Source organism: Melospiza melodia, chromosome 19 (assembly GCF_035770615.1).
Source record: "Melospiza melodia melodia isolate bMelMel2 chromosome 19, bMelMel2.pri, whole genome shotgun sequence".
Classification (NCBI taxonomy): domain Eukaryota; kingdom Metazoa; phylum Chordata; class Aves; order Passeriformes; family Passerellidae; genus Melospiza; species Melospiza melodia.
In genome coordinates, this window is record NC_086212.1 from 8172021 (window position 1) to 8188275 (window position 16255).

Sequence of the window (16255 nt, forward strand, 5' to 3'; positions counted from 1 at the left end):
CAGCTGGAAGAAGGGGATGAGGCAGCTCCCACCTCTATGTGGAGGCTTGAGGCCTCCCACTGATGATGCCCTGGGGTAGTAAGGCTAAAGAGACACAGCAGGCGCCTTGCTCTTCTTCCTGCCAAGACTTTATTTAATAAAGTCCTTTCTATTGTGTAAGTTTTATGGGAAGTTCCCGGCAAGAGCCCTGGACCCTGCCAGAAGCTTTCCCGTTCCCTTGCAAGGTGCCAGTATGTCCCAGCTAAAGTCTCAGCCACTCCAGGATCCCCTGCAGAGGAGGAGCAGCTTTGGGCAGCACCAGTGTGGGTGGTGGACCCCCGTGAGTCCCCAGCCCTGCAAAACAGACTAACCACAGAGAAAGTGCATTCAGGAGGCAGCTCCAGGCATGGACTGTGCTGCCCGTGGTACTGCAGTGCTGCTTCCCTGCCCCATTGCCACCTGTGGCATTTCCCTCGCTGCTCCCAGCTGCCACAGGTGTGTGAGCTTCCCCTCCCACCCATGTGAGCACAGGTGGCTCATTCCAGAGGTTCCTTGATCAGGCATTCCTTCAGGGAAGGCTGCTGCTGCAGGCCCAGCCCCGCTTCCCGCAGGTCCTGCAGCCGGGCCTCCGAGCGCCGCTTGTCCTTGCCCACCTTCCAGGCCAGGTGGACGTGGGCCTGCAGGAAGGGTCCCAGGAGCGGGTGGCTGCCCTGGGCCTCCAGCAGCTGCAGCGCCTGCTCGCAGCAGCCGTGGGCCTCACTGAGCTGGTCCAGCTCCTGGTGGCACACGGCCAGCCCCGCCAGTGTCAGCAGGAAGCGGCCGGAGCTGCAGACCCCCAGGCGGTCCTGCAGGCGGTAGGCGTTGGCCCAGGTGGCCAGGGCCTCACGGTACATGCCCGTGCACGTCAGGCGCTGCGCGGCCTGCAGGTCCGGCAGGAAGAAGAACTCGAGGAACTCAGGAGAGCGGCGGATCTCATCGATGGAGTGCAGGTGGGACAGGAACTGTTCGAAGGCTCGGCTCCGCTTGGCAATGGTCTCAGCGGTGAAGTTGCGGCGCAGTCTCTTCCTGGGGAAGGCAATGCTGGCCATGTCGCAGCTGAAGCGGCAGCGCAGGCGGCGGTTCAGCTGCTCGAAGTCCGAGTAGCGCCGGGCAATGGTGGCAGGGGCCTTGTCAAACTGGCCAGAGCGGATCAGGTAGATGGTGTAGAGCTGCGGGGGAGGCAGGTGTCAGGCAGTGCTGTGGGCATGCTGCTCCCGGCACAAGCACAGCGGGGTGTGCGGCCTCAAAGGGGCTGGGGGAGTTTGCCCGAACAGAAGGGAGTGGCTTGGGCTGCTGCAGCCACAGCACCCATCAGCCATAGTTACCTGAGGCTCATCTGAGCCGCCGGCACCATCCAAGCAGCACGGGGAAAGAGGAAAAAAATAAGCATCCCTGCCCCAGGGAGAGCAAGACTCGCACCCAACCCGTGCCCGCCCAGCCGCGCCGGGCTCACTCACCACGTACTTGGAAGAGCGCTCGCTGACCACGCTGGCGCTGGTGACCTCGAAGAGCAGGCGCTGCGGTGCCAGGCTGCCCCGCGACCTCCGCCACAGCTCCTGCAGCTGCCGGGTCAGCAGGCTGCCGCCGGGACGCTCCGCCACAGAGACCCACTCTGTGCCGGGAGAGGGGTGTCAGTGCCCGCCGTGGGGACAGGATTCTGACATCTGTCGGGCTGTCGGACGCCACCATCGCACGAGTGTCCCTGGAGTCACCCCAGTCCCCCCAGCTCGCCGCCCCAGCACCTGCCTCCGTCCTCCGTGCCCGCTGCCGCCCCCGGCGCCTGCGGCGGCTCCTCCAGCTCCTCGCTAGCTCCGTCCCCCTCCTCCTCCTCCTCCTCCTCCTCGTCCTCGTGGCTGGTGAAGCTCAGGGTGCCGCTGAGGCGCGTCGACAGCCCCTCGGTGTCGTCCTCCAGCTCCGAGCTCTCCGGGCAGTCCTCGGCCTCGCCGCCGCCGCCCGCCGGCTCCTCGCGGCCGGCCTCGCCCGCCAGCGCGTGCCGCAGCCGGTGCAGGATGCGGGCGGCCATCGCTGCCGGGGGGTGCGGGCCGGCACCGCGACACGGCCCGGCCCGGGGCTGCCCACCGCGGCACGGCCCCCCGCGGGGACAGCCCGGCCCCGGGACGCGCTCCCGGTGCTGCCCCCGGGCCGGGCCGTTCGCGCTGCCCCGGGCCGGGCCGAGCCGAGCCGGGTGGTGCCGAGCGATGGCCGCTCCGCCACGGCTCGTCCCGGGATCCTCCCTGCGCGGCTCCGCCTCCGCCGGGAACCCGGATCGGGGCGGTGGAGCCGGCACCGCCCGGCACGGCCGGGATCGGGATCGGCACTTGCGGCACCGTCCGGCGCCATCGAGATCGGCTCTCCCGGCACTGCCCGGCACGGCCGAGATCGGGATCGGTCCCTGCAGCACCGCCCGGGACTCTCGGATCAGGCTCAGGGCTCAGCCTGGCTCTGCCCGCAGCCCCTGCCTAGGAACCGACCCCGCCCTTCTCGGTCTCGGCCCCTCTGTCCCCTGTCCGGGATGTCGTGGTCGGGCCGAGCCCCGGATATCTGCCCTGGGGCCACAGGAACCACACATATCGGTGCTCGGCGCTGTGATGTCCCAGGGTCTTGATACCCCAATACCCTGGCACCGCTGTGCCCTGACAGCCAGACTCCCCAACACCGCTGTATCCTGCTAGCCCAGACTCGGGGATGTGTCCCGGGCCACCTTGGCACCTTGGCACACTGCCACCCCGGCCTCAGTCGGCCTCACCACGCGGCCCATGGCCAGCCAGCACCTCCGGCACTTGCCCAGCCTTTTTTAGTGTCTGTCTGCTCACTCCTCCCTGCTTCCTTGGGAATGTCTATAAATATCGAGGAACATCTGCTGCCATCGCTCTGTCCATTGCTTGCTCAGTGTGCCCTGTTCCAGCACCCTGCACCCTACTCAGCTCAGATGGGACCCCTGAGCTTCCCTGGGCAGGGTGGGATGCACTAGGGGCTGGACTTGTTCCCAGTTCCCACCCGATGAATGGGAGTCCCAGCAAAAGCAGGAGCCAGAAAACCCCTGGGCACCCCAGGCACTGGGACCTTATGGGACAGAGATTTGTCACCCTGTCCCCACTGCAGCCCTGGGGCTCTGAGCACCACAGGGTATGGGCCACTAGGCCAGTGTGTCCCCAGAGCCACGGGCCCCAGCCGGTCCTGGCAGCAGTGGCTGGCATGGGCTGTGAGTGTGAGGACTGAGCCTTCGAGGAGGCACCGGGCATAATTCCCACTCCTCAGAAGCACGAAAAAATGGAGCCATTTCCGGAACAGGTGCCAACAGCACTGGGGACCCCAAACCATGGGGCTCATGCTCCAAATCTCTCCAGGGACTTCATGCCCCAGGCCCCACAGGGGACCCCTTCCTTTTCTGGGGTGGGGGGCTGCAGCACTGCTCTGCCTGGGCCCCCTGGAGCAGAAAATGGGGGTACAGGGGGGGGACGCTGTGTTGGGGAAAACCAGCTTGGTATTGGGAGCTTGAGCCAGGAAGGGCTGCATTTTCAGGGGCCAGTGGGTGATAGTCCATGCCCCTTGAGCAGGGGGGACCCCGTCCCCCTTACCCAGGTGATGCTAATGGCTCCAGGGCTATTTTTAACCCCCTCATTGCTGAGTTGCCTTGGATGGGGGTGTTGGGGGTGGGCAGAGCTGAGCTCCTGCCACAGCTTTGATCTCCCTCCTGAAGGGCTTGAATTTCCATCCCAGCCTCATCCCCATGTTAATCCCAGCCCTTGACCAATAAAGCTTTGGCTAAATTAGGTAAAGGCGCCAGTTGCCAGTGAGAGGGGCTGAGTGCTGCCAGAGCGCTGATAGGCTGAGGGGGGCCAGGGGGCAGTAGCTGAAGGCACATCCCACAGAGGAGACACTACAAATTGGGGTGCCAGCGGCACCACGAAGCTTCTGGGAGTTCCTGCTGCAGGAGCTGGTGATTCTCTGGGGGTGGGAAGCTCCATCAATTCCCAAGATGGTGAGTGTTCCTGTGTGCTGTGTGCCGTGTGCCAGAAAGAGACCTGACTGGGCAGGGGGCACCAGGGGGGTCTGGGCTGTGCCTCTGCAGCAGAGGGCAGCAGGCATATGGTGCCCAGTGCTGGGCTGACCATGGCAGTGAGGACAGGGAGGCGTTGGGGTGGTGCAGGGTCCCCACAGAACAGATCTGAGGGTGAGTGTGTACTGCTGAGGGGGTGCAGGTGCCTGGGGACACCATCTCAGCCCTGTTGGAGCTCAGGGCTGCACAGAGGCAGGGGCAGCAGGGGGTGGCTGAAAGCCGAGTGCTGGGTCATGCGACACGGCCTCGCTGCTGGCTCCATGGCCGGCCTGCGCCTCCAGGAGAAACTCGATCGGGGCTGACAGGTGCCACGGCTGTAGCCCCAACGATCCCTACAAGGGGAGCTGAGGAGTTCCCAAAAATAGCTCTGCATGCCCAGGATGCCAAGGCTGAGCACAGGGACCATGACCCCAGCACAATGGAGCCCCCCAGATAATGGGGGACTCAGGCAGGGGCTCCCTGCAGCCCTCCATATTCATGGATGGCCTGGAAGGCATCAGAACTGTAGGGATTGCGGGTGTCTGTGGCTTATGCCAGCGCAGGATTGTCCTGCAGCAGGGCAGAGGCTCTTCCCACAGCCAAGCACTGTTGGGCCATGCTGTATGAGGGGTCTCTGGCCTGATATGGGTGACCCCTCTCCCTTGCCTTGCAGACGGACCAGCAGGCAGAAGCCCGTGCCTTCCTCAGCGAGGAGATGATTGCGGGTGAGTGTGGGGACAGCAGGGACAGGGGCCAGACATGGCCATGGTGCAGGGCCTGGCTCTGCCCCACTGCTCAGAGACCTGACCCATCTCTCCACAGAGTTCAAAGCCGCCTTCGACATGTTCGATGCTGATGGCGGTGGAGACATCAGCACCAAGGAGCTGGGGACAGTGATGAGAATGCTGGGCCAGAACCCCACCAAAGAGGAGTTGGATGCCATCATTGAGGAGGTGGACGAGGACGGTGAGCAGCCCTTGGTGGCTGGTGGCAGGGGGGGGAGCTGGACCCTGGGCAGGCAGCCTGACCCACGCTTGGCTTCCTCCCCACAGGCAGCGGCACCATCGACTTCGAGGAGTTCTTGGTCATGATGGTGCGCCAGATGAAAGAGGATGCCAAAGGCAAGTCTGAGGAGGAGCTGGCCAACTGCTTCCGCATCTTTGACCGGTGAGTGTGGGGGCGAAGTGGCCCATCCTGTCTGTGGGAGCAAGCAAGGTCCCATCCCTCCCTCTCCCTCCTGCAGGAATGCAGATGGGTTCATTGACATCGAGGAACTGGGTGAGATCCTGAGGGCCACCGGGGAGCCTGTCACTGATGAGGACATAGAGGACATGATGAAGGATTCAGACAAGAACAATGACGGTCGCATCGACTTTGATGGTGAGCAATGGCCCCAGCCAAGCACCCATGTTGTGCACCCAGGCAGGGCCATGGGCTGAGGCTGCTGTTCTCTTGCAGAGTTCCTGAAGATGATGGAGGGTGTGCAGTAAGGGACCAGACATTCCTCAGGCCAGCTGCTGCACCCAGCCCTGCTCCCCTGCTGTCCAGGGAGCAGCAGCTCCACAGCATCTGGCCCTCAGCACTGGCTGGGACCTCGCTCTGTGCCAGGGTCCTGGTCTCACCTCACCATCGGCGGCTGAGCTTTTCCTCCCATCTGTCACCTGTGGCTTTGATTCCAGCCTCAATTAAAGAGGAAAGGCTTGAGCTGCTGGTGCAGGATTTCACTGGGGGTGCACGGGGAGGGGGGCTGTGGCAGTGTGTCCCTGCTCTGCTCCCCAGGGAGGGAACGTGGGCGGGCTCACACCACAGGGCAGAGCTACAGGGGCAGCCCGGAGTTGTGGTTCCCACGGCCTCTTGGGCAGGCGCCAGTGCTGAGCTCAGAGTTTCCGTGCAGAGCAGCTCGTTCACACGCCAGAGGCTGAGGGAGGATGGCCCTGAGGGTCCTGCGCCAGGGCAGGGCTGTGGGACCACAGGGGCTTAGAGAGCCCCACACTAGGACCCACATCTCCCACCCAGAGGACCTGGCTATAAGGTGGTAGGGCAGGAGAGCCCCTTCCCTACAGGGGAAAGGTGACACTTGTCTCTGTGTCTCTCTTTGAAGGGGCTGTGCCAGCCTGCTGGAAACCACAGCTCCCTGGGGACCGGCAGGGGTGGAGCACAGCAGGGGGACGAGGCGGAGTGCAGTCCCCAGCCAGGGTGGGTGGGACCACCGAGCCAAAACACAGCTCAGAGCTGGTCACAGCACAGCGCTGTGGTGGTACAGAGCAGCCGAGCCCCCGGAGAGCCAGCGGCCACCGCGGCCATCCTGCCCCTGCCCCGTTGTCACGGGGTGTGATGGCACCCGGCAGAAGGGATGCGAGCCGCGGGCGGGGGGCAGTGGGAACGTGTGCCACAGCCCAGGCTGCCCTCTGCAAGGCCGCGGCCGGACACCATCAGCTGGTGCTGCAGCTCGGGGGGAGCGGGGACGGCCCCCGGCTGCGAGAGGAGCGCCGCAGGAGGAGCGCAGAGGCCTGTGAGCTCAGCAAGGGTAAGGAGGGCACTGCTGCGCCGGGCAGCAGCCACGGGAGCCTCGGCACCCACGCTGCTCGGCCCCGGCTCACACGCCGTCCCACAGGGCTGCGGCGGACGCTGCTGGCGGGGCTGCGGCAGGGCCCGGCCAGCCCTCGGGAGCGGCAGGAGCTGGAGCGGCTCTGGGTGCTCTTCCTCTCCGCCCTGGAGCTCTTCCTGCAGGACCTGTACAGAGCCCAGCACCTCTGCCAGCTCTTCTCCGTGCAAGGGGGTGATGTGGCCCCTCTGCGCACTGGGCTGGGGGGCTGGGGGCTGCCCAGCCGGAGAGGAGGGGGTCCCACACAGCCCCCCACCACCCAGAGCTTGGAGGAGGAGATCGAGCAGGTGAGGGCCACGCTGGCAGAGATGGAGAGCGGAGCCAACATTCCACCGTGGACAGTGGAAGCCACAGAGACCACACAGCCGGCAGAGACAGGCGGCACCGCAGAGAGAGCGGCCTGGGGAGGCGCCTGTGCTGGGCACTGCTGTGGGGTGCTCTGACCTGGGGGGCAGGAGAGGTGGCACCCCTGTCACAGAGCAGGGGACAGAGGTACCCCTACAGATCTCAACCCCTGCCCTTACAGGTGATGGTGGGAGCTGCTCCCACCCTGTAGACAAAATGGGATATATACTGATAAACTCCTGTTACCCTACAGGGGTCACTATCCCTTCCACCCTTCCTGCCCACACTTGCAGAGGGTCCTCTAGGCACTCAGAGTATGCTAGAGCTGCCACAGAATCCCCTGCAGAAGTTATAAACCTGCATTTATTCATTTATTTATACATTAACCGTGGCTCGGACTGCGACATTAATTTAAAAACAGCCTATGATACAGAAGGCGGGGATGGCCGGGAGGGAGGGAGGGAAGGGGTGGGCTGAGGGGCCGTGGTGATGGTCAGGTCTCCTGGCTCTTGGTCTGCTTGTTGTACGTCTCCCGCACATACTTCTTGTAGGCTGAGGAGAAAGGGGGAATATGACACCACCTGAGGCAGTGGCCAGGGCAGCTGTGGGGTCAGACAGGCGCTGGGGCTGTGCTGCTGCTCATCCCACTGGGGAGGGGGCAGAAGGGTTCTGCTTCAGGCACTCACCGACTTGGTTCTTCCAGAGCTCGGCTGCATGTGTGTTCAGAGGGCTGTCGATGTTTGGCTCTGCAAACAGTGGCTGGGTCAGCTGGTGGGAGGTGACCTGGACACCCCTGAGCCCTGATCTAGGTTGGACAGCCCCACCACCACCCCTTCCCTCAGCTCTCCATAGCAGCTTGTCCACGAGACCCACCTGCCAGCAGGCTCTGTATGGAGAGCAGGATGGTGCGGACATCATACAGCGCTGACCACTTCTCCTTGAGGATGTCGAGGCAGATGTTGCCCTGGGTGTCGACGTTGGGGTGGAAGCAGGGGGTCAGGAACCGCACGGTGGGTGCTGTGTAGGGGTACCCGCTGGGGAACTCCAGCGACAGCTTGTACCGCAGCTCCTCGTAGGCCTGGGGGTGGGAGTCGAGGGGACAGCAGTCAGGGGGGCTGTAGCCCCAGAGGTGCGGGGAGGAAGAGGAGCAGGGGCAGTGGAGGGCTGGGACCACCCTCAGCCGAAGGGAGGAGAGTGGGGCACGGTCAGGCCCCCCCAGACCGGGATCGCGCCTCTCACCGTCCCGGCGGCGCCGTCAATGGTCCCGATCCACTTGAAGAGGTTGTCGGACTCGGGGAAGGCGGAAATGCCTTTGTCACCGGACATCTGCGGGGGCAGCGCGTTAGGGCGGCCCCGGACATCCCCCACCCACCCCGGGTCAGCCCCAGGTGCCTTTGGGGACCCCCAGCCCCCGGCTTGGCCTCAGGATCCCCAAATCCCGACTCGGCCCCGGGGCCCCACTCACCATCAACGCCATCAGTTCTTGCTGCAGCCTGCGGGGAAAGCGCACGTTACCGGCCGGCTCACCGGGGCAGCCCCCGCCCTCAGCCCCGGTCCCGGCCCCGCTCACCTCTTGCCCACCGCGCCGCGGGCCGCCGTGGCCCCGGTCTCAGCCGCTTTGTGGGCGGCCGCGCTGGACACGGCGGCGGGGTCGGCGTTCTGTGAGGCCATAGCGGCTCCCGGGGCACGGAGCAGCACACCGGCACCGGCCGCCGCTGCCGGCGGGTCACGGGCTGGACGCGGCTCCCGCTCCCTGGCGGCGCCGCACCGAGTTCCGCTGGCTCCTTCCCTCCCGCAGTCCCGCTCGGGGCAGGACTCGGGCCCTCTGCGGCTCTGCCGGTGCCGAGCGGCGGTCAGGGCTCCCCTAGCGGGGCTGCCCCGTACCGAACGGCGGTGCTTGGGGCCCTCCTGCGCGGCAGCGGCGGCCCGATCCCAACCCCCACTGCAGACGCTCTCCGATTCAGCAGCGGCTCGGTCCGGACCCCTTTGTCGGTGCAGGAGCGGCTGTGTCCCAACCCCTCTCCGGTGCAGGAGCGGCTCGATGGCAGCCCCGGTTCCGGACACTCCGGTACGCCCCGCCCGCTCCCGCGCCCCGTTTGAATATTTCCGCGTGCCGCCCCTCCACCAATCAGCGCGCAGCCCCGTTCGAGCCGGCCAATCACCGCCCGCCGAGGATGCAGCTCCCACGATAACGGCCAGCGGCTGGTGATTGACAGCCGGCCCGGTGACGCACCGCGCTGTGATTGGCCGCTGCCCCGCGGGGGCGGGACCGCGCGTCCCGCAGGCCCCTCGGCGGGCAGAGCCCGGTGCCCGGTGCCAGGAAACGGCGAGGTGGGAACGAAGCGGCTTTATTGGGGGGCATCAGGGTTCGGGGGGGTCCTCGGGGGGCGGCACCTCCCCCCCGCGGCGAAGCGTCTCCATGTGCTTCTGCATCTTCTCAGTCATCCAGGCTGGTGGGATGAAAGGCTTCAGCTCTTCCAGCCGCAGATCAACAGAGTCCCTGGGGAGGAAGGAGGGCGAGATGGAGGGACTGCAGCACCCACTGATGATCCCAAACCCACCACGTCCCCTGGCACACATCAGTACCAAGCCCAGACCCACCAAACCCACTATGGATCTCAGCACTGCACCCAAATCTACCATGGACCCCAACCAACACCAAGTCCACACCTTTGTCACCAACATGGCCTCTTGGGCACCAAACCCCAACCATAACCCAATCCCTCCAGCACAGGACACTGCTGCAAGGTAGCAGTGAGGGGGCTTATGGTGGGGCTCCCCTGGGATGCAGCCACAGGCCCAGAGTTTCTGCTTTGCTCCTCACCTGTAATCCTCACTGGCGGCCAAATCCCGAATGTCCTCTTCAATAAGGAGGTAGGCCTGTGACACAAGGCAGGGGACACCTCAGGGTGGCTGCGAGGGGCAGCCAGGGCAGGGTGAGCCCCCAGCCACCGCTGTCCCCGTGGGAGCCAGCTGTGCCTCCTGGCCATGCCCCAGTGCTGTGGGCAGGGCACAGACCCTGGCAGCGCAGTGTCCCCACCCCTGGGTGCACTCACCATCTTGCCCCCAATGGCTCTCATGTGCTGCTGCTCTGTCAGCCAGTGCTTATCCTGCGGGTCAGCTGCGTACTGCAATAAAGCACCAAGGACCGAGCTAAGAATGAGTGACAGACCCTGCCCTGAAAGCTCCCCCTCCTGCAGGACACTGCCCCCCACTCTGTTGTGCCCCCCACTCTGCTCTGCCCCCCACTCCTCCTGCCCTGCTCCAGCCTCAGCCCTGGCTCTGCCCATCCCGCCGCCCTGGCAGGCACAGGACACCATTGGCTCGCGTTGTGCGCTGGCCAAACCTTGGGAACGTGCTCTAAGACAACAAACAAGGGCATGGGGGAGGAGGCAAACAAGGGAGCTGAAGCACACGCTCCTAATTCCCATGGGAAACCATCTGGCTGTGGCACCTGACCTTAAAGAGGTGGGGATGCTTGATGTAGAGTCGCCCTCTTGTTCCTCCCATCCCGAGAGCCCTGCAACAGGAACACGAGGGGTGTTAGGGGTGTGGGCAGGGCAGCTGCGGTGGCACAGGGACACCCCTCTCCTCCCCAAGGCCTTCCTACTGAGGCAGAGAAGCGAAGTGACGGGAGGAGTGTCACGGGCTCCTGCCTGGGGATGCCACCCTCCATGGACAGGGCCGTTCCTTACTTGTTTGCTCGAGATCCCAGCACAAAGGTTGTGGTTTCAGTCAGTCGGGATGGATCCCACTACAGAGCAATTGGAAAAGGGGCAACATTAGAAATGAAGCTGCTGCTGGCCACGCTCCACAAGCCTCGGCTCTCTGACAGGGAACCTTGGAGCTGCCTCCAGGCTGGGAGGGAGGGAGGGAGCTGGCCAATGACCTCCAGCCTTCAGCAGGGGAGGGACATCACATTCCATCGGGGCTGATCTAAGCAGTTTCCCTCGTGGGAAACACTTGTGGGATTCTCCTGGCTATTCCCGGTCTCCTCAGGGCTGCCCCAGCGGCACCACACCGCAGGGATACAGGCTATGGTGCCTGGGGAGACCAGCAAGGGCCTCCGGGCACTTCGCTTCCTCTTCTTGCTCCAGCCCTGCCCAGGGCCCCGTCAGGGCACAGCACAGCCCCGCTGTCCTGGGCTCCTGCAGCTGCAGGGCTCTGCCAGAGGGAGCAAAGGGGAGGAGAGAGGGAGCCCAGCAGTGTCGGACAGCTAATACCTTTGGTCCATCCCTTTTCACAGGCTCAGAGACTTTGAGCTTCCACCTGAGGGGAAGGAAAACACAGTGAGAATGAGTCCCAGGGGGATCAGCTCAGTCACCACCAGCAGCAGGGACTGAGCCCAAGCCCTTCCAGATCCACCGTTTTTCACACCCTCCATTCCCCCACAGTGCCCAGCTTCGGACCCTCAGTTTTGCTGCACATCCTCCTCTCCTGGTTGCCCAGATCCTGCCATCTCCTGTGTCTCACCACTCACTCTGGATGGTCCATCTGGACCTTTTCACCCCTTTGGGCCTGTTTAAAATCCCTCCTTTAAAGGTCTTTGCCTCCTGAGGGGAACACCTCAACCTAGCCCTGCTTTTGCACACAGCCAGAACTCCCATCACCCCTGTGCAGGAGAGGAGTCTGTGGGGTTTCTGTGCACCCCACAGGCAGCCTCATGCCCCCTGCCCTCCCCAAACAGGGGCTCAGGGTTTGTACTCACGCTGCCATGCCTGAGACTCCACGGTCATTTGACAGGCTCTGTCCTGGAGGCCGCCCCTTCCTCTGCATGGAAAAAACCCTTGTGAGACCCAGCTGTGCTGCCTGTGAACCCTCTCAGCAACCCTCCCTCTCCCAGGGAAGCTGCTGCTTTTGTCACAGGCAAAAACACTGCCTGGGACCAGACTGAGCACCTCCAACGCCTCAAAAAAGTGTCCTGTGCACCTCCCTGCACTCACACTGTGGGAATGGCCAGGAATGAGGGCCAGGCTTCCCAAAAATAAAATCTCTTGTGGGGAAACCATTGTACCTTTTTTGGAATGGGGCTCCCTCGGCGGCTCAGCTCCTCATCCATCTGCCGGGCACGCTGAGGAGGAAGGGCAGTGGGATGAAGAGGAAGGGCAGTGGGATGAAGAGGAAGGGCAGTGGGATGAGCAGGGCTCTTCTCCCATCCTGGCCAGGTGAACACTGACCCCAGCCCACCTCTGTGAGCAGCCTGAACTGCAGCAAGCAGCACCCACACCTGGGATTCTCCTTGCCCTGTATTCCCTTCAAGCCAAATATCCCCCACCCTGCCTCTGCACTACTGCACTGGTGGCCAAGAAGAGCCAGAGAACAAAGTGATCCCAACTCTTCTCCCGTCATTTAAACCTCTCTCACAGGTCATTCAAACCTCTGTGTACAGTCACAGCAATTACCTTTGGCACTGCCTGCTCATGGGGCAACCTGGGAACCACCTTTTTGCCATCGGAGAACAACAGCTTGGCCTGCAGGAAGACAAAGAAGGTTCCATGGATTCTGGGATCAGAGACAGCCCCATAACCAATCCCCACCTCTACATATCTGCCTAAAAGCCCTGCAGCAGCTTTGCTTTTGGAGTGCTACCAAGGCCATGCTTCCACAGACAGCCAGATGCAAAAGCACAATCTGAGCATGATAAATTCTGGAGAACTGGCAGATAAGCAAGACGTGAAAGGAAAAGTCCTGCCCTACCCTGCCAGGACCCTCTGACAGGTACTGGGAGCCAGTTTCTGTGGCTCCAGCAGTGTGCCATGTTCCTACAGCAGCAGTGAAAAGAAGCAGCATGAGCTGCCCAGCCCTGACTCCTCCCTGCTTCCCAGTGAGAATGAATCCCAACACAGCAGTCATACAAGGGCTGTGGGTGTCCCCTCACAGTGACAGCAAAGCTGTTAAGAGGGACACATTCTAGCCAGGCTGCTTTGCTTGGCTGGGCACTCAAGAAACACCTCACCATCACTCACCTGCTCCAGGCAGCTCCTACAGGTCTCCTGGATGAGCTGCTCTGGGTCCACCTCCTCGCCAACGTTATCACGCACGTTGATGGCTGCTGTCTGGAAGAACTGGGGAGGAAAAGGCAGGAGAGGGTGACAGCCTGTGCAGTGCCAGCTCGGCTCCCAGCCAGGCACGATGGCCTCGGTGCCAGCCGAGCTGTCCCCAGCACCTTCAGGCTGCTGCCCACCTGTCCAGCGCTCACCTTCATGTACTTGTTGAAGATGCCCTGGATCTCCTCGTTGATGCTGGGCTGCAGCACAGCGCGCAGCAGGTCCATGGACACGCTCGGGTCCGTGAAGCTGCGGGTGGAGGGCTCAGGAGGCGGCGCGGAACCCCCTGCCTGGCCCAGTCTGACCCGATCCTCCCATGCCCCGGTGCCCATCCCGGTCCCGCAGCTCCAGCCTTCCCCTGCATCCCCCCGTGCCCCGGTGCCCATCCCGGCCCCGCGGTTCCAGCCTTCCCCTGCATCCCCCCGTGCCCCGGTGCCCATCCCGGCCCCGCCGTACCTGGTGGTCATCTGGGAGCGCCGCCCGCGCCGCTGCACCAGCCGGTGCTTGATCATGATGTTCCAGGGGTTCTGCGGGACACACCGCAGCGGGTCAGCCGCGGCCCCGCCGCCCCCCAAACCGGCCCCCAGACCGGCCCCCTCCTCACCGTGCTGACCAGCTGCTCCTCGGCCTCGCCCGGGCCCTCCTCGCCCGGCGGCCCCGGCTGCTGCTCCGCATCGCGGGCGGCGCCCATGGCCGCGCTGCCGGCTGCGGGGCCGGGCACCGGATGCGCGGGGATCCCGCGCCTGCATCATCGGGTCCCGACGGATGTGACGCGAACCGGGGCAACGGGGCCGGGCCGGGGCCGGGCGGGAGCGGCAGGGCCGGGGGGGGCACCCGGTGTGGGCTCTCGGAGCCCGGGCTCACAGCGTGCCCGCCCGGCAGGTGCCGCCGGGGCGCTGGGCGCTGCCTCCGGTGTCCCCGCCGCCCTCCCCGGGGCTGAGCGGTGCCAGAGGGTGACACGGCATCCCGAATCCTTAAACTCACCCTGTCCCACCCAGAGCAGAGTGGAGGGCGAGGCACGGCATCCCGAGTCCCTTAAACTCATCCTGTCCCAGGGCAGGAGCTGTCCCAGCGGGTGGAGCTGGACACACGCGGCCCCTGGCTCTGAGAGCAGCTGGAATGTGAACGCCAGTCTTTCATGATCTGTGTGTTTGCTCGTGTAATTCCTCTTTCTGGATTCTCATTGCTTCTCTGAGCAAACACCCCAAAGCATTTCCTCATCTTGTATAATGTGTGCAGGATAGTCAAAACAACTTTTTTGTCGTTTTCCAAATAATCTCACCCCATGTTGTGGTCAAAGAAAAGCTTTTCTGTTGAATCAGCTGGATAACGCTTTGTATTGATAAACCATTTACTATTTTGCTGGTAACGTTCTTCCTCATTCCAAGATGATTCAGTGAGAGAAGCCAAGCACAGGGGATTTGCCAGAGCTCAGGGTGGGTCTCGCTGTGCAGAGCAGGGGTGTTCTCCAGCAGCCACCTCCAAGGGCTGTCCCTGTCCTCTCTGCCAGTGGGGCAGCCCTGAGCCCAGCTGAGGGGAAAGTGGCACCTCCTTCCCACCAGCTTTGCCAGATGCTCAGTCTTGTTTCATTTGTGTTTAAGGGATGAGTGCACGTGGCTCTTGGAGCCATGATCTAATTGACAGGGTGGTGATCAGTCAAAGGTTGGATTCGATTATCTCAGAGGTCTTTTCCAACCTAAACCCCTTTTGTGGTTCTGTGACCAATGCCTGGGGGCTGTGTTGGCGCCTCCAGAGGATGTTGTGCTGGTGTTTCTCAGCACCTGCCACTGCAGCCTGTGGCTGTGTCCCCTCAGTGTGACTCTCCTGCTGTAGCTGTTGGCCCCACAGTGACCACCATGGGCTCACATGGAAGCCTGGAAGAAGACTTAAATCCTGGAACAAATTCTCAATGACAGAGTCGCTGTTTTTGCAGGGATATCTTTTCAAGAGTTTGTCAGAACAACATCTGTCAAGGATCACCTAAACCTAACTGATGTGGTGCCTTATTTGGGTCTCCTCCAGGCCCTGGTTTTTAATGGTAATTTTTCCATGGATTTCTGTGGTAGGTGCATGTCTGCCAGACATGAACACCAGATTCACAGCTGAGGTTACCCATGTTCCTGCTTGATTCTCAGGGAGACTTTGGACAAGTCCCCTGACCCTCAGTATCCTCAAGTGTTTATTTCATCATAGCAATTTGCTTGTCAGACATTCTCCCCCATTAGCTCCCTAAATGGTATCCAGGATTATGGTCTGCTAAAGCAGAAATGTGCCAGAATTAAGGTGTTGTTCCCAAAAGGAGGCACCACCAGGCAAGCACAGGGACAGCAGCCGCGCTGAGCTCTCTGTCGCGGCACTCCTGAAGTCGCAAGGAGCCCTGCCATCCCTCAGGTTGTTCCAGATGGTTTTGCAGGTGCGTGGAAGGGAGCTGGAGCTGCTGACACGGGCTGGCCAGCAGTTCCTGCCCCGGGGTGCCCAGCTCAGGGGTGATTAGCAGCCACAGGAACCCGTGATAAGCACTGGGCCAGCGGGTTCCGCCGGGCGGCTGCAGGTGTGGAGCACCACATCTCCATGGGCATGGGTGGTTCGGGGAGGAATTGCATCCACCTTGAGTCACAGCAGGAGGAGAAGGATCAACCTGTACTTAAAGCATTTTTCTTGCCATGAGCCCTCTTCCCACACAGATTGGTGGAGGTTTGTGCAGAGCTGTGCTCCTTCCCTTGCACTGGCCCTGCATTGTCTTGATGTGATGTTGGTGGAAAGCTCTTTGAGCATGACTTGGCTTTTCCAGCTCTCCTGTCAAGTGCCAGCTTAGAGTTTTAGTAATAATGTCAATCTCAAACCAATTAATTCCACTCACCCCACAGGTGCAAATTTAAACTTTGTCTATTATCCAGAAACTCCAACCCATTTCTGCTTGGTGCTGATGTGCCCTAGGCTGACCAGTCCTTAAGTTCTCCTATCCTATTCATTGCACATTGCTTTGTGTGTAATTCAGAAAGAAATCATTAAATAGAGAAGGAAAAAATTGGAAAATTAGATTCCAACATGTACTCCCGGGTGACTGGAGAATAACTTGCTTTAAATAGGTTAGCACTCACAGAATTGGATCTTTGTTAAGCTTAATCTGCTGTCTCAAACACATTAAATATGTCTTTACCCTGAGATCCCATGCAGAGGGAAGGGGAGGCAGTGTGGCAG

The 16255-nt window shown here is 62.3% G+C and overlaps 5 protein-coding genes across 6 annotated transcripts; 2 read left to right on the forward strand and 3 right to left on the reverse strand.

Moving 5' to 3' along the window:
• Nucleotides 1-110: 110 nt before the first annotated feature.
• Nucleotides 111-2041, reverse strand: SNX21 (sorting nexin family member 21). 2 transcript variants are annotated; one of them, XM_063172321.1, is made up of 3 exons: nucleotides 1765-2041; nucleotides 1483-1630; nucleotides 111-1044 (listed from the first exon to the last, which is right to left on the reverse strand). In XM_063172321.1, exons 1-3 carry the CDS (start codon nucleotides 2039-2041, stop codon nucleotides 516-518), a joined length of 954 nt encoding a protein of 317 aa, XP_063028391.1. In that variant the 3' UTR covers nucleotides 111-515. The 2 variants fall into 2 exon arrangements, with proteins under 2 accessions (XP_063028391.1, XP_063028390.1); XM_063172320.1 differs by having other exon boundaries at nucleotides 111-1187; nucleotides 1476-1630.
• A 1810-nt stretch (nucleotides 2042-3851) lies between these two features.
• TNNC2 (troponin C2, fast skeletal type) lies at nucleotides 3852-5761 on the forward strand. Its single transcript, XM_063172326.1, has 6 exons — nucleotides 3852-4000; nucleotides 4731-4782; nucleotides 4880-5023; nucleotides 5110-5224; nucleotides 5301-5437; nucleotides 5516-5761. Exons 1-6 carry the CDS (start codon nucleotides 3998-4000, stop codon nucleotides 5545-5547), a joined length of 483 nt encoding a protein of 160 aa, XP_063028396.1. The 5' UTR covers nucleotides 3852-3997; the 3' UTR covers nucleotides 5548-5761.
• A 124-nt stretch (nucleotides 5762-5885) lies between these two features.
• Nucleotides 5886-7393, forward strand: LOC134426933 (regulator of G-protein signaling 9-binding protein-like). Its single transcript, XM_063172325.1, has 2 exons — nucleotides 5886-6584; nucleotides 6672-7393. Exons 1-2 carry the CDS (start codon nucleotides 6392-6394, stop codon nucleotides 7103-7105), a joined length of 627 nt encoding a protein of 208 aa, XP_063028395.1. The 5' UTR covers nucleotides 5886-6391; the 3' UTR covers nucleotides 7106-7393.
• Nucleotides 7394-7456: 63 nt separating this feature from the next.
• UBE2C (ubiquitin conjugating enzyme E2 C) lies at nucleotides 7457-8678 on the reverse strand. Its single transcript, XM_063171997.1, has 6 exons — nucleotides 8578-8678; nucleotides 8473-8500; nucleotides 8247-8333; nucleotides 7881-8085; nucleotides 7694-7753; nucleotides 7457-7559 (listed from the first exon to the last, which is right to left on the reverse strand). Exons 1-6 carry the CDS (start codon nucleotides 8676-8678, stop codon nucleotides 7501-7503), a joined length of 540 nt encoding a protein of 179 aa, XP_063028067.1. The 3' UTR covers nucleotides 7457-7500.
• Nucleotides 8679-9339: 661 nt separating this feature from the next.
• Nucleotides 9340-13759, reverse strand: DNTTIP1 (deoxynucleotidyltransferase terminal interacting protein 1). Its single transcript, XM_063172327.1, has 13 exons — nucleotides 13659-13759; nucleotides 13511-13581; nucleotides 13207-13303; nucleotides 12974-13072; nucleotides 12410-12478; nucleotides 12022-12078; nucleotides 11716-11777; nucleotides 11231-11276; nucleotides 10703-10761; nucleotides 10467-10527; nucleotides 10064-10135; nucleotides 9832-9887; nucleotides 9340-9507 (listed from the first exon to the last, which is right to left on the reverse strand). The coding sequence occupies exons 1-13, from the start codon at nucleotides 13743-13745 to the stop codon at nucleotides 9369-9371; spliced, it is 975 nt and encodes a 324-aa protein (XP_063028397.1). The 5' UTR covers nucleotides 13746-13759; the 3' UTR covers nucleotides 9340-9368.
• Between the last annotated feature and the right edge of the window lie 2496 nt (nucleotides 13760-16255).